General features: G+C 43.6%; 2 protein-coding genes across 3 annotated transcripts in view; one reads left to right on the top strand and one right to left on the bottom strand.

The window, feature by feature from the left end:
* The window catches only part of PAK5 (p21 (RAC1) activated kinase 5), a 158,715-nt gene that overhangs the window by 2,808 nt on the left and 134,354 nt on the right, over positions 1-21,553 (top strand). The gene's annotated exons all lie outside the window — the stretch shown is intronic.
* On the bottom strand, positions 3,538-17,127 carry LOC130251919 (D-beta-hydroxybutyrate dehydrogenase, mitochondrial-like). Its single transcript, XM_056488984.1, has 4 exons — positions 16,788-17,127; positions 9,973-10,125; positions 7,154-7,284; positions 3,538-4,657 (listed from the first exon to the last, which is right to left on the bottom strand). The coding sequence occupies exons 1-4, from the start codon at positions 17,125-17,127 to the stop codon at positions 4,310-4,312; spliced, it is 972 nt and encodes a 323-aa protein (XP_056344959.1). The 3' UTR covers positions 3,538-4,309.

The following is a 21,553-nucleotide window of genomic DNA, read 5'->3' as shown; positions in this document are numbered from 1 at the left end:
CCTGTCCTCACCTGAGGGCAGTGCTGCCTGGAGCTCTGATGTGCTGTGAGTCCTGGATGCTGTAAGAAGCTCCCCTCCCTTCCCACGTGGGACATGTCTCACAGAAAATCTTGATTTCCAAATCAAGATTATTCCAAAGAATATTTATTACTGAGGAGCATATGTTTCTCCCTTGTTTTATATACTCTTTAATATTAACCTGAATTCTTCCTGCAATATACACTCTTCCTCATGATAGGTAAAGTCCCCATTACTGACATGCTCACTCTGCAGCTCCAAAATCATCTAATTACACATGAAAATGTTTCACTGCTGAACGGGTGCTTCCTAATATTCAAAATACAAAGTCTATGAAGTTTTTTTTTGGTGCTAGCAGAAGATGTGAGGCTGAGAGCACTACACAGTCCCTCCTGGAACATGTGGAACAATCCAGCTGCCATCCTCTGCTCCACTTGCTGTCTCTGGATTGTGCTGGGTTTTCTCTAGGGATGTCAAAGCGCTGTGCCACAGCTGACCTCTGGAGGGAGGCTGTGCACCACAAGGACTCCCAGGCTGGATAGCACTGGAGTCCTGCTGACATCAGGGGGAGCTGGGCTGGTGACAGCTGCAGGGTGGGCTTGAGGATTGCCTGGTTTTTACTTAAGCCTTTTTTATTGTAGAAGTAATTAGCACTGCTCTTCATCTCTCTGGATTCTGATGCTACAGCAAAAAAATCTGCTGTGTGGTGCATTCCACCCAAAATCCCCTTATTCAGACCTGCCAGCCTGGGAGAATGACACAAATTTACACATTTCTCTAATTCTGAAGGTCATCTTGGAAGCTGTTGTGGGGGCATTGCTCCAACTGTGCCCTGTCAAGGGAGAGAAAACTCTCCTCCTTGAGAAAATATGTTTCATGCAGCAGCACAGCCTCCTCAGAGCTGTGCTGGTAGGTACCATCCAGCTCCTCCTCTTGTATTTCCTGGGATCTGCTCTGTTTCTGGTTTTGATGCTGTTGTATGAAGCTGTTGGTATCACTCAGATCAATGTATAACTTACTAAACTGGTTTCATTTTTTTTTACTTACTTTTACTCTTTCTATAATAGCTTAATGTCAAACACTGATTCTTTCTACCAATTAATACACACTCTTAGGAATAGGCCTTGTCATCAAGGAGAAAATCCACAAAATAACTGTTAGGTCCCTGATACTGTGTCTTTGCAGAAGATACTTGGGAAGAAAGCTGAGCCTCTTTTGGCACCGTTCTTTTCAAGGGAAAAAAAAATCCCAAATTGTCAGCAGGGCTTATAAAGACAAATAGTGATAAAAGCTGAAATGTTTTACCAAGCAGTTCTCTGTTGAATGCAGCTGAGATGAATGCTGCATAGAAAAACAGTCTCAGGAAAGGGTCTGGAGGAGATTAGCTGGGTTTTGGGAAAGGGGTATTTCAGGTATAAGAGTAATATCAATAGAGTTTTGGTTGTGAGGTTTTTGGGGGGTGGGGTTATTTGTTTTATTTGTTTCTTCTTATCTTTGTCACCAATTATTTTCCTAAACTGTTTCCTTTTTGGATATTGTAAATACAGACTTCTTGCATGCCCCTGCACTTCAACTTGACTTGAGGTAAAGGTGATTTCAGAGTTACTGAGGAGGAGGGAGGCGCTCCCCAGCCAGGATGTAGCAAAGTAGAAAGGGATGGTGGGGCACTCCAGCAATTCTGCACTCCCAGCATGTGCTTCCCAGGTCCCATATGGGCCAGGATGAGGGCTGGGATCCCTAGAGTCAGGGGAGCTTTCCAGTGCCACAGAGCATGGCAGGAGTTCACTGAAGAGCTGACAGCTCTGGGAGTCCTCAGAGTTCATCACTGACTTGGTTAGCAAGGTTTGTTCACCAAAACCTTCTGTTACTGATCCTGCAGCTTCTGAGCCCTATGGCACTTGTGGAAGAGGGAATGCTGAACCCCTTCCATCGCTATTTCTTATGAAGGTCTCTTTTCTACTAAGCCCATGGATTCTGAAATTATTTCTGCTACTTTTCATGTTTACTTGTCCAACACTGTGCCTTGGAACACATAGAACTCAGTGGGAGGATTCCAGATTACTTCAGTGGGATGTTCTGTTAATAACAAGCTCTGACTCTTTATTAGTTCTTTATCTGCAGATCATGATGTTAAAAAGCTGAGGGGAAGGAATAAAGATGATCATTTTGTAGCTAGTTTTCAGCTAGCTTCCAGGCTGATGGTTAGATGGCAATGAAAATACAAACTGCCTTATTTGTCCCATCAGTTCTCACCCTGTCACTGTATCCTGTCTAAAATCCTATGCACTGCAAGTTCTCAGTTTCCAAGGTGAAGGAATAAATGTTCTGGAGTATTTCTCATCTTATGTTACATGAGGCTACTGAAATATTGATCATATGCTTTACCCCATACCCAGCAGATATTTTGTGTCTGTGAGGCCGATCTGGTAGTGCTGGCTCTCAGCAAATTAGTGCAGCTTTTAGAAATGCAAATAGAAAGGATCAGCACATGTACCCTGGGCCTGATGGAGAAACATCTGGGCTTCAAAGCTGCTTGTGGAGTCCAGTGCTGCTTACTTTGAGGAGGGGTAATCTGCACAAAGAACAGCTAAGAGCATGAAAGCAATGCTCCCAAAGCAATGCAGGGCTGCTGAAATCCCTGAGGTCAAGCAGGGGGAATTCCTATAGAAGAAATTGATTGGTTCTGTTGGAATAAGCCTCATTCCTGTTCCCTTGCTTGGCCTTGCTCAGTTGTGGTTAAATGAGGAGAGGGATGATAATCATCTGATTATCCTGCTATTGACAGTCTGTGGAGCAGTTGGGAGCCCAGGCTTGTCGTCTTGCCTATGCCAGCTCCAGGAATGGGTTCAGCATTTGGAAAGAGAAATATGTTCCACAATCTCCAACAGGTGCAGTGGCTGTTCCACTGCTGAGTGTACCAGGAGACAGCCTGGATTTGTCACTCTGTTGGCTCATCTCACCTATGTTCCTGACTCACACTGCCCAAATTACCCACCAGAGAGCATACATTTTCTCAGTAATTAATATGTTAGGAAAGACTTCCCAGGTATGGGGTGCAATTTCTGCTTCAGATGAAAAAGTTAACTATGTCAGCTTACAGCAGAGTCTTTGATTTGATATGGGAGACCTAGCATGGGGGATGCTAATGCTCAGTGCTGCTGCCCTGTATCTGTCACTGACACCACAGTTGATCCCAGCACTTCTGGGATCTTTTGGCCCCAGAGTTCTTGGACTTTGTGCCATACTGTAACCAAGTCAAACTTAAAATTGCATGTGTACATCTTTTCCACAACAATTAGTGGGAGAGTGTTATATGTCCACAATCAATTACTCTCATAGATAGATGTTACTAATGTTTCCCTTTCATGTTAGTAGGTATTCTTTTCTTCAGACCTTATTCCTTACACTAGCAGCCAAATCTGAATATGTTCTTTCTGAGCTCCAAGTATACTGATATGTCTCCTTGGTGTTTAGCTCTCTCACTACACTTCACAACACTTAATCCAGACATTAGATAAAAGATAGTTTATTTAGGATTAAATATTCATTTATAAATGGAATATGTAACTTGTTTTCCAAAGTCTCTGATATATTTGTTTTATTACAGATTTATCCAGAACACCTGAAAAAGGACTGAACTGTAGTTAGCCAAGACAGTGTTTTCATATTACAGCTTTATTATTCATAGAATCATAGAATGGTTTGGGTTGGAAACCTTAAAGATCATCAAATTCCAGCCCCCTGTTGTGGGGAGGGACACCTTTCACTAAACCAGGTTGCTCAGAGCTTTAAGACTTCCTAACTTGCTATAGCCATTTAACTCCATTCAAAGTGTTTCAAGGTCCAATGCTCATTTCTATGACTTTTCCATTAACCTCTTCCTATCACCCCTAAATAACTGGCTACTCAGGTTTCTACAACTAAGGGCTTTTCATCTCTGCTGCAATGAGTTCAGGTCATATAGCTGCCCTGTACCACATGCTCCATTTTGTCTGCATCATGTCTGTAACACAATAACCTGCTATTGCTTTAGAAAAAGATGTTTTCAATTTTCCAGGCAATAACTAAAGCAGCTTAAGTAAAAGGGGTTTTTCCACACAGGAGAGATAAAGTTACTTAAATTATTCAGTTTTACACAAGGTCCTGTGTGTTTTTTCTCTAGCAATCAGTGACAGCTCTGACTAGGGAGACTCTCCAAGGTTTGTATTGGTTACGCACAGGGGCATTAAATTCAGCTCTTTCCCATTTTATAATCCACCTCACCTGAGTCAGTGAATAGCACCACTGTAGGCTATGCAAGTTTTACTTTGCTCAAAGCATAAGACAGAACAGAATCCATCACAACAGTCGGGAACAAAGCACACACAAACACCAGGACCTTCTCCTTCAGCTTCGCCACCATGTAACGTGCCTTGGGTGCAGGAGATGTCAGAGCATCCACCATAGCATCTACTACCTCACTGCCATTGGTGCTCCCCTCACTGAGAATGCTGTTGAAAAAGTTTGCCCTCTCTTGAACATATTCCTTGTTGTAAACAGCCTTTTCCTCTTCACTCAGTTCACTCCAGATCTCTTCGGCACTGAGCGGTGGCTGAATTTTTGTAGAGCGTGCATAATTTCCTGGCTGGATAATACAGACCTGAAAGCAAGTTGTAAAACTTATCAAGGTGCAATCAGTCATTGTGGATTCAATTAAATACTATAGCCACTAACACAGATCAAAAGCTCTCTACAGACAGCCAAAAAATACTGCTCTGTTGAAATTTTAACCCTGGAAACTTGACTGAAATCAAATATATTGCCGTGAAATATTTAAGATTGCAGAGGTGCTTTATTCTGACTTCCTCATTTCACTCTTATGTTAATGTTCTTGTTTTGACTACTCAGCACACCCTCACAGAATGCAATAGAACATCTTTGATTGCTGTAGAATGCTTAACAGTGTAAATGTTTTGACAATATTGAGACAAAGCATTTCAGTACGACTTTGATTGGAGAACCTTGCAATTGATAATTTTTTGACCTAATCTGGGACAAAAGGAGATATCAAAGAAAATTATCAGGCCCTGAGGAAGGAATTACTGTTTTCCCTAAGTAGGTGTAATTAAAAGTAAACTAGGTCTTGTCAGTAAAGAACAGGGGGACAAAAGTCTGCCTCTCACTGAAGCCATTAGCAAATGTCTGTATATCTGTGCACATGGATTTAAATGGAAAGCACACAAGTCCTTTGCTGCTCCACGTTTTCTATGTGTGTTGCTGCAGTTCTGCTCCCTCCTGAGTATTCCAGGGAGTTTTGGAGCAGGCTAAGCGCTCTCAGCACACATGCTGATCCTCAGTTAGCAGCAGCCTTGTTCAAACTATTTGTAAATATGCAACGTTAAAAGCTCCGTGGCATTTAACTGACCTGATTTCTACAGACTGCAACACAAGGTGAGGAAAACCCATGCTGAGCTGTCAGAGACTCAGGGATCTGACAGGCATTCTCTGGCAAGTCTGTGTTGATATAAAACCCTGATGTCCTCACTCAGCCACCCAGCCCACCTGTGTCAGTGCCTGTTGGCCTGCATGCTGGTGGATTCACTGCTCTCAGGAGGATTGGGGTGCAGGTCCTAGGCACAGAGAGAAGGAAGGGATGCAGACAAACTCCAGCAGAGGGATGGTGTGCACAGCTGGAACAGCTTTGTGTGCCTCAAGCAGGTCTGTCACACAGCATCCTCAGGAGCCCTCCCCTCAGGTGCTATTTAGAAAAGTGTTTGGTATCAGCCAAACTAACACCAATAGTAAACTTCCCACATTTATTGCTAACAAAGGGGTTCTGAAAGCTTCCTTTTTTGGAGTTGGCTTGGAGAGAAGGAGACATGGTTTGGTTTTTGCTCTTCCCACATGCTCTGTAGCCTTTCTACTGGAAGACACACACTTTGTTTCCTGCAGGCTGTCAGCTTGCCTGGCCAGAGTTCAGTGGGACAAAGCCATAGCTCCATCTGCTCCTTGCCACCTCTGTGCAGCTTTCTTCTGACAGGACAGAGAGGACAACAGAGCAGTGCAAGGGAGCATGAGAAAAAAGAACTATTTTTTGTATTTTGTAGGCTCTCCACAGGGTAGGTTCTCAGTCAAATGCCAGCCAGCATCTTGCATATAGTGACAAACAGAAAAATACCTCTCAAAGATACTCCAGAAAAGTTTGCCAGCCTGGCTTACTCAGTTATGTGCTAGGACTACTGCAGAGGTGGAACAAGAAAAATCCCAAACCAACCAGAGTAGTTAACCTGTTAACCTAAGCCCTTCCATGCATTTGAGATTATCCTCAGCTAATCAGCAGAAATCCTCATCATGCTGTGTGGTATTAGGATGTAAAGTCACTTGCATTTTACAGCCCTTCATACTTATCAGACAGGGGTAGCTAAGAGATGCATAGCTGTAATATTTTCCAGCACAAAGCTTATGAACAATGCTGTAAATCTGTGTATATAAACAGTACACCAATGCAGACCTGCCATTTGAGTGTTTGAGAAAAGTGTTTCAGCAGTAGAGTGACTCCAAGGAAGAAACCCAGTGAAGCTACTTAGTGATCTAAGCTTCAGGTTTGACTATTACAGTTGCTTAGGGCACTAAGTGCACTCTTAGAGCCTCTTAGGTTAAGAGAATAAAAACATAATTACTCTGCACAATGCTGCCTCTTGCAGCATGGCTTTTCTCACAAAAAGCAAGGAGTTGGTGTTGTAAGGGGAGAGAAATAAGCCCTCAGGCAAGTGACAAGCCTCCTTCTGGCAGCACAGCACTCAGTGTCTGGGCTCTTTGCAGCCACCCAGGGAACACTTGGGTTCCTCACTGCTCTTGGGAGCTCAGGCAGGCTGTGTCAGGAAGCTTCTCCACTGCAGAGAATGTGGAGAAAGGGAGGAAGTTTCAGTGCTGAAGCATAGACCTGTTACCCACCAGCTTCTCAGAACCAAAAACATCACCCAGGTCTGCTGTTCCCAGTGATTTCCAGCTGATTGGTTAGCCACAGAGAAACCACCTCTTTCCAAAAGGAAGCTGCACCCATGAACACAGTTCTGATCTTTTAGCTTTGTTACTTTGTTTCACATAACTCATCCCATCTCTTACCTGCTTTCTAGATTCATGTTATATCACTTACCTGGACACCAAACTTCTTCATTTCCAGTCTTAAAGCATCACAGAATTTTTCAATAGCTGCCTTGGTCATAGAATAAATGCCATTTCCCAGAGTAAAATAGGCAATGATGCTGGACATGAAAACAATGCGTCCTAAAAAGAAAACAGTACAAGTAACATAATTTCACTCTCAGTCTTTAACATGGAATCAATTCATCTCAGTCTTCTGAGCTGCTAGGAATGTGGTGTTTAGCAGGAGACTGTTTCACTGCACACTGCCAAAACTGAGCAGTGTCAGTGTGCAGTCCCAGCACAAAAGGGCACTCAGCTCTGTTAAGCAGAAAACTTCACACAAAAATCTTCCATCTAGTGACAGATGTGGGACTAGACAAAGTGTAACACATTCCCAGTGTGCTGCTTATTCCTTCTAAACCTGATAGGATGAAAAAGATGGAAACATCAGTGCCCTAAAGACTGAAAAACAGTAGTAAGAGACTGTGCTAGTAAGAGAAGGCATGCAGAGGAGAGGGGAGGTGATTTTCCCTGTGGTGGGTATCTGGTTACTAATATCAGTCTTCTCTGTGCTAATGATGTCTCTGCACTGAGACCTGGTTTTATAACTGTGCATATAAGTCCAAGCCAGACTGTACAGTGCTAAGCTTCACCAAGGAAATGTAAATTGCCAAGTGTATGCAGGTTTACAAAACCTTACAATGATTTCCCTGATCTGTGCTGCTTTTTCCTCCTTTGTAACTCCTGCTGAGTTCAGGCATGCCTTAAATAGCAGAGATTGCTCATTTGAGGCACTGGACTGTGGTTCATTCCCATTGTTTCCTAGTAAACTTCTGTCACATATTCCTACCATAGGGTAAGGAATGTCTTAATGTGGATATACAAATACCAGACATGAGGAAGAAGATGGCCTTGTCACTGACAATCCAGAGAACATAGTTGCACTCCTGTTGCTGCCACAGATGCAGATGCAAAAGGTATCATGGAAATGCAATGAAATCTGTCATTTTGAATTAGGTTCCCTGCCTTCCTATTCAGCATTCCAAATAAATCTTACATGCAGTAAGAGGAAAATAACTACCAGCTTGCTGATCAAGTGGCTCTATCAGCTGGCCTGGCCAGCTGGAAAAGATATGGGGAAATGTTGTTCCCCTCAGAGTAGGATGTTTAAGTCCTAGGCTGGAGGTTATTACCTCCTTTTACAAGTATTAATAATTGTATTAATAATTTTGAAGTGTTTCTTGGAACAGGTGCACGTTCATGGCAGTAAGCCATGGGTAGGATGACCTCTGTCTCCTTTGTCCAGTAGCTGAGTGGTCTGGGGCACACACCCAGGATGTGGGACACCTCATTTAACTTCTCTTTGTGCCTAACGGAATTAAAACCCAGCTTCCCCAGCAGAATGCACTCATGTCTGTAATTCAAGCCTTTCATTTGGAGAGGTCACTTGCTGCCCCCAAACACATAAGCTTTAGCTGTCCTGGTTGTTTCTGCAAGGAAGGTGACAGGAAATCTTTCTGGGATTCTTCCTAGAGTGCCTTGGCCTCCTCTCCTACACAGAAGGTACTTGAGAATGAAGTGCAGGAGTTAATCAAGGAAACTCCTGATGGCCCTGAGAGAGATACAAAATGTTCCTTTGAACTAAGATGTGTGTGCAGCCATCCAGATCCAAACCTTCAGAAGGTTTATGCATGTGCTTAATATCCCATGCACAATTAGTCCTTTTTGCTTCACAGTAACCCTGAAATTCACAGGGCCAGAGAAATGGCTCTGGTGGATCAGCTTCACAGAGTTTCAGCTGTAAGCAGGACATGACAGGGAAAAGAGATGTCTGCCTGTGTAATGGCCACACACTCACTGGGTACACACAATAGCACCTTCTACAAAAACACATCCAGTTTGCAGTATTGAAAGATTTCTTTCCTCTTGTGTCAGAATATCATCAACCAAAGGCAGCCAAGCAGAAAGAAGCAGAATAGCCCAAAACAAAGGGATGCTTTTATCTTACCAACAGTTTGTGTAGCAGTGACACCTGGGGTTTCCAGGTGAAACCTACCCCTTCTTGTGCTTGATGCTGCACACAGAGCATAAATCCTCACCCTAAAGAGCCTACAGCCATAACAGACAAGGAAGAGGGGATCTTCTTCCCCAAATACAGATGAAGACAGGAAGGGAACAAACTGCAAAGCACCCAAGACATGCTGCCATGCTGCAGAGAGCTATTGAACCATTCCTTCTCAGAAAGAAGGATAAAGCCCACATGCAGGGAGGTTCATGCAAGTGCATTTATCCCACCAGATACCCATGCACCTCTACATACTTGAAGTTCCTTGCCCAAGGTCACAGAGGCTCCACAGAGCTGGAACTCTGGTTGGATGTCTCTAGTTCACCTCTGTAGGGTCATTCCTCCTCTCCTAATTGTCAAATAGTAAAACTGTAAAGCCCAAATAACAAAATTAAGCAGTTTAATGGATTTTTTTTTTTTTCTGATTGCCAGTGCTTAAAAAGGCTTGCTTAAAAAGGCTTGCCTGGGCTTAATGATCTACAGTAAACATTCTTTCTCTCTTTTTTGAGTCAAATGCTGAGAGAAATCCTTATTTATAAATACCTTTTCCTAAGTACTGCAAAGACAAAATCTTGAAGGATATTTTTTCTACTTATGACTTCACCCTCTTTTCAGGATCAAGTTGCTCTTTCAGGCCACACAGAAGGAGACTGTCATTTCAGTTCAATGAAAGACAATTAAAGCCTCTTTTATAGATGTTACATTACCCTGATTATAGTAAGCTAATTATTCTACAACTCTAAATAACAGTGGATTAGCATTACCCTTGTATTTCCTTAGAAGGGGAAGAAATGCCAGAGTTGTCCTGATGCTCCCAAGGAGATTCACATCTGCAAATTTTTCATATGTCTCCATAGGCAGCCACCCTGTCTCGCCAAATGTTGATATTCCTGCATTATTGACAAGGCCCCAGAAACCTATGGAAGAGAAATGACTCAGCAAGCATCTTTAACTGCAAAGCAACCACTGTTAGATAACAAAGCAGCACCACTGATTCAGACCCTTGGAAGAAACTGTTGTGTAACATTTTTGTCTTTTCTACTTAAAAGTGCAGGCATGTTTTGTTTAATGAAGAAATGCCGTTGTGGCCATAATCTGGACTGAACAGAATCATAGAATAGGTTGAGTTGGAAAAGCCCTTAAAGATCATGCAGTTCTAGCCCCGCCTCCCATGGTCAGGGACACCTTTCCTATAAATCTCAGTGCTATGTAATAATTGCTCACTCTAGAGCTGTCCTAAGATATTTATGAATAACATGATCTGGGAGCCTACATCTCACTGCCAGTGTGGTGTACCCTGATATTTAATTACCTTAATCCCACTGTGTGCTATGAGCAGCTTTGTGAAAATTATATTAAGCAGTCTAAAGGCTAAAGGGTACTATTTTCAAAGTGCCTGACTAATTTAAGAGCCTAAGTCTTGCATCTTTTCCCAAGATTTGAGCTCAAATTTCTTCTGAAATCAGCCACAATCAGGTACATGGCTGCAACACTGGGTAAAATAATCAAGCAGAGTCAGTGGCTACAGTATTTTTTAAATTTTGTACTTTTGAATAACTTTATTCCCCATGCAATGACAGATGTTGGTGCTAAGGAGCCCACCCTCTGACACAGAAAGATTTCAGTGTTTACAAGCAGAAACATATTGGCAGCAAAGCTTGTTCTGACAGAGCTTAGTGACAGGAAGCTGAAGCCCTTCAGCTGAAAGCCACAGCAGGTCTCCTGTGAGCCCTGTGCATTGCTAACAGCCTCAGCTGTGGGAATGCTGTGTGTTGGAGAGGGGAGCACTCACAGGCTGGAGCTGACACGCTGCCTAAGGGCTGATTAAGCCCTGCTGACTTGTTCTTGCCTGTACAGCAAAGCAGGGAGTGACACAGTGCTTTGAGAACATTTCTGTTGCTGTCCTTCACTCCTGACTGATAGCATTTTGAGTGGCCAGCATTGTAACCAAGGAGTACCAGGGCAGCCTGACTGGCACTGAAACAGCTGAATTTGCAGCTTAGTTCTGCCAGCCTTGACAATTTTGGTCATGCATTTCTTTTAAAGAATCCTTGTAGGTGTTCAAGGCAAATAATTGTTTTGTCATGCCTTCTACAGGACCTCCAAGATTGAGTTTCTGGGGAGGCAGAGCAGATTTTAGTGCCTCTCTTCCTCTGGACACATGAGTTTGGGGCAGGGGTGATGCTGACCCAGCTGTAGCCTCCTGTACCTGTGGCAGCAGAGTTATTCTCAGGCGATTTTTGATCACCTTAGTCAAGGCACTGCAGAAACCTTGGGGATGAATCCTTTTCTTTTTGATCTTTTCTGACAAAACTACTGAAATAATTTCATGGTATCTTGAAATACCCATTTCTCATGGGTCCTTCCAAAGCCCTGCCAAGAACTGCCAATATCAGATTTCATCCAGAACAGTAGTTAAAGATGAAACAGCAAATTTTTGGAATTAGTTTGCAAAGCAAACCTCTGTAAGCTTTTCTAACATATATATACACTACTTGCATTACATAATGAAATCGGTATTTAAACAGAGAAAGAAACTGATTTCTACTAGTGAATGTTTTGCAGGGCAAAACACTCAAAACCCCACAGAATTTGGATAACTCTATCCTCCAAAGAGATTCAATCACTATTCAGCAGCCTGTTACCCAACAGTCCTTGACACTGGACCTCTTACAACTTTAGCTACAGACAGACAGCTGCCTAGTAATGCAGCAGTTTCCTCTGGACTCATTCCTTATCCATGGCCCCAAATGTTAACAGACAGAGAAGAGAAAATGGACTTAAAAATTTGCCATGCAACTGGGCATCCTAGACCTCCTTCTTCCCCTTACCACTGCCCTATTTTTCCCTGTCTTTCCATCATTCTCTGGCTTTATTTCTCCATCTTAAAATGGAACCCAGCCCCATGGGACTTACCTCCTCATAAAATGCTTCCAGATCAATGGCTTAGAGAGCCCTATGTAGAAGCTAATTATCAATATTTTTGTACTAGCACACGATCCAATCTGCAGAAGGGCTGAGAGGCTGCACACCCCATCTGCTTCTGCTCAAAGCTGGAGGTTTCTGTACTCAGGGTTATTTTTAAATAACCAAACTCAAACACAACCCAAACTAAAGCCTGGCATCACTGCAAAAGCTTTCTGATCTTTTCAGCTTTACCTTTTCTAATTTAAAAAAGTCATTTTGCTTCTGCCACTGCACCCTGTGCAGCACAGCAAGAATACATGCTCCTCATACTCCTGATTTCATCAGGCCTTCAGAAATACAGCCATTAATCTTTAGACAATTGATTTTCTTCCTCTTTCTCTAAACTGTGAAACTCAGAATTTAGGTTGCAAGGCTTAGGATTTCTCTCCAGCCATTTACCTCATGTGCTTCAGAGCCTCTGGGTGGCTGCTGGTGAGGCCAGCCTGTGTATATCATCAGAGCTCACAAATAATGGTTCCTTCCTTCTGTGTAGTGGCCAAATCAAAAGCCATGAGGAGAAAAATTGGCCTGAGTTAAACTAAAAAAGACTTTTTAAGGAGAAGATTAGGTCAAACAGAAAAAGACACTTTGCACCCAGTTAGCTCAAAACACTGCTCTCAAGCACAACACATTGTTTCTTAGAACATTTCCAAAATGATATTTTCCAGAATGTTTCCTGCTACTTTGTTTAGCTGAATCAATTCACAAAAATATTCTACACAAATAACAAGTTCATTACTGCCTTATGCCACATTCTTGGGATATTTCCTACTTCCTGAGAAACAACCTGCCCAGCTCTGTATTCAGGGTACTTGAATCTACTTTGGTCTTTCTTTTCTTAAATGTTTGTGGTAAAAAAATAATGCTATAAATGTGCATTCAAAACATATTGTAAACTTGCTTAGCTAAATGCAGCTCAGGTAGCCTAAGAAATACAGATGAAAATCCTGAAGGACAAGGCACAAGAATTGAACAGCTGAAAGAGAGTGACACTGCATTTTCTCAGTGTCCATGTAGAGACATTTGGAAAAAGCAGCTGATGCTTGATGTGTCAGATTGTCAAAACAGAACTCAGTCCAAACACAGTTTATAAAGACAGGTGTTAGCCTATGCTACAAAAAAAACCTGGAAAGTGGGGCTGGATGTCACAGAAGTTTTCACTGATCTGTTTTGGGAAAATGGATCCTGACAACAGAGATTAAAAGGTACAGCCATGGATCTAAGAATCACATTAGGAAGCCAAACTTAAGATTAGTGAGGCTTTCTGGAGAGCATGTTCTACTTCACAACATGATGACCAAAAGGAACATCCCCAAAGTCCTTATTTAGGCCCAAAAGTTAGCTGATATTTTTTCCAGAAACTCTTAAAAGTGCTCTTCCTATTGAAGTTAATCCAGCTGCAGGTTTGCAAAACCTTTTGAAAATCATTTTGTTTCTGTGCTGGTGCCAACACTCAGATAATATCTGAATTCTGCCACACTCTAAATTCCAACAGGTATTCTTGGGATCACTGATCTTTGCAGTTCCTCCTCTAAGCCATATGGGAATGACAGGCTCTTTCCTGATAGATTCCAGACCAGTACTAAAGGAAAGTAGCCAAAGGAAGGAAAGTGTGATTTGCCTTGTTCCTTTGGAAAAATGAGGAGAGGGAACAATCTGTCTGTGGCAATGCAGAGTGGTAGCAGGCCAGATGAGATTCCTGAGTTATATTTACATCCATTCATGAGTCACCCTCTTTTGCTTGGAATATTATGCTGAAATTCTCTTCACTGTAAAGATAATCTATTTCTATAGGGAGTCTGGACTAAAATATTGTGCCATGGGTGAATTCCATGAATACAAAATCATAATTAAGTGTAAGAGAGTACTTAATAACCTTTGAGTAGGAAGTGGGACTAAAACTAATATCCCTCCATTCCAGCTAGCTAATGTCACCCACTCACAGCAGCTAAGAAAAGGAAGAGAAATTCTGATTTGAAACAGAAGAAATGAAAAAAATTCTGAGGTTTTCTGTAGAGCCTAATAGAATTGCAAATCACTGTGCGTCCTGGTCTACCTCATATTGGCTTTGGATTTCTACTCTTGTATAACAGAGAGAGAGAAGATAATAAGGAGCTTGGGCTAGTTATGATTACAGCATAAGTAGAAGGTGTAAGGAGGACTGTATTTTATTCCTGATATTCTGATTTTATTCTGATATTTCACACATTTGTGTACATTTTATACTGAATAGTCTACTTAACGTAGAAAGCATCTTTTAGTCTTTTGTAAGTCTACTTATCCTGGGTCCAGGAAAAAGGAAGATTAAGGTGATTTAAAAGACAGCATATCTGCCAAAAAGCCCTACTTATCTGAGATGCACAGTCCATGGAAAAGATGATACTGTAATCTTAAAGAATATTTAATCTTTACCAGGATTTACTCTGAACCATTTAAATGCAGGCATGCAAAAATCAATCATCATTTAACTCCTTTCTCTTCATTTTGGTCAAGCATCTGAGGTTTCATTTGGAATCTGTGGCCTTTGCACACTTACCATTAGGCCTGGGATTATTGAAGTGACTATTTTTGGAATGAGACAGGAATGTTTTGGTGACCAGAATTTAGAAGTCCAGCACACCATTATGATGTACTTAAAATCTTCCACACCTGTGTGAAACTGATTATAGTTAAAATGGCAGAAAAGCAGGGAACAATCCCTAAGCAATACATAGTGATTCTCAGGGATAGGTTCCTATCCTCAGTTTCTACAGGGAATTGCTGAACAGAATTCTCCTGTTGTAAGGGAGGGAGAGGGAGAAACAGGGAAAACTCTCCCACAGCACTTACAAGCTAACAGTGCCATACAGAACACTGCCAGCAGCTACTTAAAAGGTGGATGTTTTCACAGCTTTTAAAATAACAAAATGCATGATCTACTGTAACCTTCAGCACAATCCACTGGATTCCTGAACCAGTTTGAATTGTTTGTGCAAAAACCAAAAGCAGACTTTTCATCTGTCCAGTGCTTATTTACAACAGTCTACTGAATTCACCACCCACTCTTTGCTCTCCTCATTACAAATGTCTGAGCTGCATTTGATTTCCACTTTGGTCAGAACTCTGCTGTAGACAGACTGTGGATGTTGCTGTCCGTGATCCACCGGGGAAAATGTCCTAAGGTTTCACCACTGAGGGTTGTTTAACAGATGGGATATTGAGGCACATGGTCCACTGCACACCCTTTGGGTAGCAGGTAACATGTTCTGTGTAGTCACATACTTTCCTTACCTTCTAGGTACTTTCAGAACATAAATTCAATTACAAATGGTTCAGAATTATCTTTCCTAATGAAAAAGAAATTAATGAAACACAGTCTTTGACCCAAATTAAATACAATTCCTATATTTAACAAATAATTTGGTTAATATGAGAGTTAAACTCCTGTTTAATAATGAAATTGAAACTTTTTATAAAGGTAAAATACCAAGGAAAACAATATATCTATTTCTCTGGACTCCAGGGTCTACATGGCAGCGTGAGCACGACCATTGCAGGATAGCGTAAACTGTCAGATTTGCAGAATAAATTATGTGAAACCCAGAGTTCCAAGTGACCTGGTCCCCATGGAGCCATTAAGGGCTTTTGGGAGACATTTGTGTTCATCTTTAGGTTAAGAAAGGCCTGAGAGGGGAAGGCTCTGCCTCTTAATAAGATAAGGTCAAGATCAACCAAATACAAGTGCTTAATGAGCAATGTTTCAGCTTTTTCTTCCTTCACTTCACATTCCAACCCTTTCCCAACGAGCTAATGAGCCAGCCAGGCAGAGGCCTTGCATTTCATTATCTCTCTACGTGCCTCATTCTCCACTTTTATTCTCTATATGAGCAAGAAGAGTCTGTGATTTGGAGGGCATCTGCTCTGCACCAAGCAAATCCCAGGACTACGCTGGGTAATTCTCACCCTGCAGTCCCAGTGGGAAAGGAGGCAACTGTGGCCCCATCACCTGCACTGTGTCACATGTGCTGAAGGGATAACCCAGGATTTAGGTTGTCTGCAATTATTCTGGAGCTAAGTCTATCAATTCCCCTGGGTGCACGCTCCCTGTGGAGTGTATAATTGACACGTTTCCCTTTCAGTAACCTCTCCAGGGACTAGCTTGACAAACCTCAAGTGGTTTCAAGAGTCAGCTCCTTTGGTAGCACGGCAGCTGCCATCGCCTGCATTTCTTGTACCTATTTCCTCTTTCACAAGTCATGGCCAGAAATGCATCCCATTCCCATCCCTTCAATGCTTGCACAGCTGTTCTGCGCTTTCTCTGCCGTTTTCCTCTACTGGGTACCAGCAGAGGGGCTCCAGGGCCGCCCCCCTCGGGGAGTTCCTCTCCCGGTGGAAAGGGGAAGCTGCCCCGAGGCGCACCGAGCGGCGCACCCGCTGTACACTGCCGGCACCTTCGGCCAGTCCGCGTACGCACCAAGGGATTGGAACAAAATCCCGTTGTCATTACCAATAGCGGTGACCACACTCAGCCCATCAGTGACGGCGCTCGCTACCCTCTCAGCAGTCCCGGGCGAACCGAGCCGGTGCCTCAGGCTGCCGGCAGCCGATGCCCGTCCCTCCCCTCGGGGCTCACCTCGCTCGGGCAGGTGGCTGAGCACCAGCTCCTTGGCGGCGCGCACATCGCGGGCGCGGGTCACATCGAGCCGCAGGACGCGCAGGCGGCCGGCGCCGCCCGCCTCCCGCTGCAGCCGCCGCGCCCCGTCCCCGCCGGGGCACAGGCAGCCCGCGAACACGGTGAAGCCGAGGCGGTGGAGGCGGAGCGCCAGCAGGTGCCCGAAGCCGCTGTCGCAGCCCGTGATGAGCACGGCCCGCCCGGCCGGCTCCAGCCGCGCCGCCCCGCGCCGCCACAGCCGCGCCAGCGGCAGCAGCAGCAGCAGAAGGAGCAGGAGCAGCGCAGGGGCCGCTGGCCACATCCCGCCCGCGCCGCCACAGCCGCGCTGTCTGCCAGCGAGGGAGGAACAGAAACCCGCGGGCAGCGCCCTCCCAGCCCGGCACCCCGTCCCCGCCTGCCCCGCATTCCCTCCCCGCCTGCCCCGCATTCCCTCCCCGGAGCAGCGGCCGCCCGCAGGCACCGCCCCGCCCGCGGCGCACCGGGAGCCCGGGATGGCGCTCCGGCCGCTCCCCGGCCCCTCCGAGCGGCGGCACGCTGGTGAAGCCCGTGGCTTGCGAGGGGTTTCTCCCCACACTTTTAGTTCCAAAAAGAAAGCGCAGGCAGGAGGCATCATGCCATGGTCGGCCGGAGCTACGCCGGCGAAAGGGAGCTGGGTTATGCCGAGCTCCAGCGGTACGGACAGTTCAGCTTCCCTGCTCAGCTGAGTTTTTGCCGTCCTGCCACTACAGACTGGCCGCAGGGCACAAATGAAAGTGGCCATGAGTGTTTCTAGATCGGTCAGGTGGGGATTTCTAAAACAGCTGAGTTATTATGTTATAGTTGCTGTATCTTATGTTACATATTACGTTGCAGTATTAAATTGATGTGGGTTTTTTATGGCTCAGGTCTATGTTATCTCAAGGGTGCCTACATTACCCCATGGTGAAGGACAGTGTGTTTCTTGTAGGCTAAAGTGACAGTTCCACATTGCTGAAAAGAAAATCCCTGAGAGCAACGATTACAGGAGAAATGTGATTAGGCAGTGTTTTCTCAACCCTTTATTTTATCTGAGCAACTCTCCAAGCAGCTATTGAAAGTGATACTATGTCATATCTGCCTCCACTGAGTAAATTGAAATGATTGAAAGAACCAGATGCCTTTATTAATTGTGATTTAAAGTTGACTTGTGAAAAATACAAAGGGGGCAGTCATTCACTGACATACACAGCAGCAGAGGAAGCAGCAGGTCTTAACACACACAGGGAATGTTCCAAATATTTCCTTAAACTATATCCCTGTGGCTCTCCAGTTAGCCCTGTTTATATTTAGTGAACAGCCTGTATCTGGTTGTGACAGATGGGTTTCTGCACTGGTTGCCCTGCTGTCCAGGAGTCTCTAGAAATTGTGTGGTCCCTACAGTCAGCTGTGTTTTGTGTTTGCTTGGGGATACCTTTGTACTCACACCAAGTTTTTAATGCTGTCCAAGGGAAAAATTATTGTTTAATTTGCTTTTGCAGGGGCCAAGGCACTCCTGTGTTTTTACTCTTGTTGGCTGCACATCTGCCTAGGTTTATTTCAGCTTTAAATTGTTCAGTACTCTCCTTCTCTGATGCACTGCTCAACTCTCCTTAGGCATTGCATAATAGGACTCAAAGCCCCAAGTGGCTTGGGAAAGCAGGTCATGCTTTGGTGCAGGGGGACAAAGTAGGACATGGAATGGTAAACCCCAAAGAAGATACCCAGATATTTGTCCTCAGTAGGATTTGTTTGATCATGTTCCATCACACTGGGAAATGCTGCCCCTTTTTAGCCTTCAAAAGATCACTCAGTCTTCTGTGACTACATGAGTCACAAAGCTTTGTCTTTGTATTTACAAAATAATTATGCAACCCTCAAAATCATGAGAGCTGATAACAGCCTGTCCTCCAGCCAGCTTCCCTGTCTGGTTCCCTCTGGCATAAAAAGACAGGGAGGGATTCCAAATTCTCCTCCTCCATGCCTCCTACCTACCCCTCATCCATGTCTGCCAGTCTCTCTCAGCTTTTGTGTCCTGTTAATAACATAAGGATCACAGACAGTGACAAAAGCATTCTCTTGAAGACTAAGAGGTGACCCAACTAACCTCTGAATTTTATGTTGTCTCTGTTCCAGAAAAATTTCTAAAATTGTTTAAAAGGAGGTACGCAAATGTGCCACACTCCCATCTGAGAACAGGAGCAGTATGTTGTCAGAGCAATGGAATAATTTAGCCTGAAAGTTATAGATTACAACTGTGTCCTTCACACTTAAAAACAACTTCATGACTACCTAGTCCAGAAAATGAGGCCACTTAGGTCTCCAGTAGAGCACATTTGCAGTAAAATTTATTTATTTATTTATTGTAACGATTTTCCTCTGTTTTATAATATTCTGCTCCTAACTCAAATATATAACACATATGTGTACCCACACATACACATGCTTGCCTGATAATGTGTGTTTTTTATCATGACTGTGTCTAGTTTCTGAAATCCTTCCCATCTTTAAATCTTTCTTTATTTTTAAAAAATGAAGTTTTTATCTCTATCTTAATCTGTTCTACCTCTTATGCAATTCCAGTCAGTTGTGGTTTACCTGTAGCAAGTCTAAGCAAAGGCTTGGATTCTGAGGAAGTAGATGAGGAAAGAGAAGACACTTAGAGACTGATACTGATGGGGATCTGGACAATTCTGCTCCCAGAATATGCCCAGAGATCTTCAGCTCTTCCTAAGAGCATTTCTGGGAACAGCAACCTCTGAAGCTTTTGCTTTATTCTGTGTCACCCAGTAAATTTTACAGTGTGAAATATCAAGTTGCTCTGGGAAGGCATCATAATATCTTTTTTTGTTATTGTGTTGCCATGTTATCCCTACCCTCAAAACACAAACTGACTTTCTAAAGAACTGTCAGGTTTCTGTAAGGGACCAGGATAAAGGAGAGCTGGGATGGGCTGTGTTCTTCTATTGCACCCTGGGACTGCCAGTTTGATTTCAGGGAAGGCAGATCTCCTTTTTACCTCATTCCTGAGCAGTAGCTATGAGTAACAGAGTTTGCTGTTTGGCATTTAAATAATATGCACAGATCTTTGTCCAGCATAGCTCCAGCAGAAATCAAGCTACAGGGGAAGAGAGGGGGCAGTGTAGCTTTTCTCTGCTCTTAATCATCTTACATTTTTCTCTATTCTTGTATCTACTCACCTCTGCTTGTTTTACCGATTCTCTTGTTCCTGTTGCCTCAGCCCTCAGCCCTCTACCCCTCCTGGCAGCCTTATTGCAAACTGGAGCTGTCTCAAAATTTGCCATCTGCCATGCTCAGTGGTACACATTCTCAGCATTGGGTTGGAGGAGTAATGATCTTTGATGTCTTTTTTACAGGCTCAACTCTCCAGCATCATGTGCAAGTCATTATTATTTTTGTATTCTGAAGCAAAGATGAAACTCTGTTGTCTTTTGAGATAGCTGCAGAGCCATCCTTGGTTTCACATTAATCACTTTTGACGCAGAGCACCTCTTGGTCAAAGCTTTGGAAAAATACTGAGAATGTGACAGAGTGCCACCTGAAAGCTCCAAATAACCAAGAAAATAATAATACAGACCCCCTTTTTAGCATTCTAATGGTTTTGGAGCTTTCATGATTTTCAGGGTGCAGGATCAGGATTTCTGATCTGTAGGAGCTGGCTGTATTACACAACTCCCAGCAAATGTTGACTTCTCTTTGCCATCCATTGTGTCTTGTCAGCTCAGCCCCCAGACCATGTAGCATTCCTCTTGCTATTGTACTCTTGTACAGTAAATAGCACAGTAGCCTGCTGGGACCTTTTGACGCTGGTGAAAATTATGCTTATCCAACAGTAAAAAAACATAAAATTCATCTTGACCAGCCCATCTGGAAGTTCAGCAAATTAAGTTCCTACTTCTAATGCTAACACACTAATGACACTGCTTGCTGCAAATATCCAAAAAACTGACATTGAATTTGCAACTGCAGGCAAGCACTTCAGGACCCAAAACAGTAGCTTTCCAGGACAAAAATCAAAATACAGGGTTTTGGTGCAGTTAAACAGCCAAAGACAGTCTGAACAGAAAGGTTTGCAGGTTTTAGAGCTGGCAAGCTGCGTGTCCTACTTCAGGATTCAGGCAGAGAAGGCTCTGCCGTGGTGTCAAAGGAAAGGAGCCAATGGGAGGCTGTCATTCCTTGGAATTAGACAGGAGCAGTTGCATGTGGGCTGTGCATGGGGAATATTGAGCCTTGGAGGACTAAGCAGGGTGTCTGGTTCTGTATAATGTGATGAGCTCTATTAAAATCTTGCTGCATGTTTTTAAAAACCCTGGACTCAGTTGACAAAACAGATTTAGAATGCCACGTGTATTGCTCAGTGCATCTAAAAAAGGGAGATGGCTTCTATTTAAAAGGCAAGGCAGAAATATCCCTACCCATGAAACATTTTCAACTACTTGTCACTGCATACAGTGTCTGGACTATTACAGAGATTAAGTCTTCCATTTGTCAGAAGTTATTTTAGTAAATCCCTAGGATTAAGTCCTTTTTGGCAGTACTGGAGTAGTAACAAAGCAAGAGAGAGAGATGGAGAGAAAATTCTTCAAGAAGCAGGAAAATTTGCCATCTTCTCTAACCTGAAGTGTCTGATCCTTTTTCAACTGGAATGCCCCTGGCTCAGGGACAGATGGTTCACCTGGAGTATCCTTATGCAGGGGCAATGTGGAAAATGA

This window comes from Oenanthe melanoleuca, chromosome 3 (genome assembly GCF_029582105.1).
Source record: "Oenanthe melanoleuca isolate GR-GAL-2019-014 chromosome 3, OMel1.0, whole genome shotgun sequence".
Taxonomy (NCBI): Eukaryota; Metazoa; Chordata; class Aves; order Passeriformes; family Muscicapidae; genus Oenanthe; species Oenanthe melanoleuca.
This window is presented reverse-complemented; position numbering and strand designations above follow the sequence as displayed.

What these genes read in the sequence shown, in the direction of transcription:
- LOC130251919 (XM_056488984.1), bottom strand. Translation starts at nt 17,127, where the DNA reads ATGTGGCCAGCGGCCCCTGCGCTGCTCCTGCTCCTTCTGCTGCTGCTG. An exon ending in CCTTCTAAGGAAATACAAGG is followed by an intron (nt 7,285 to 9,972) that starts GTAATGCTAATC and finishes TTTTCTTTTTAG; the next exon opens with GACGCATTGTTTTCATGTCC. An exon ending in TGAAGAAGTTTGGTGTCCAG is followed by an intron (nt 4,658 to 7,153) that starts GTAAGTGATATA and finishes ACTTGCTTTCAG; the next exon opens with GTCTGTATTATCCAGCCAGG.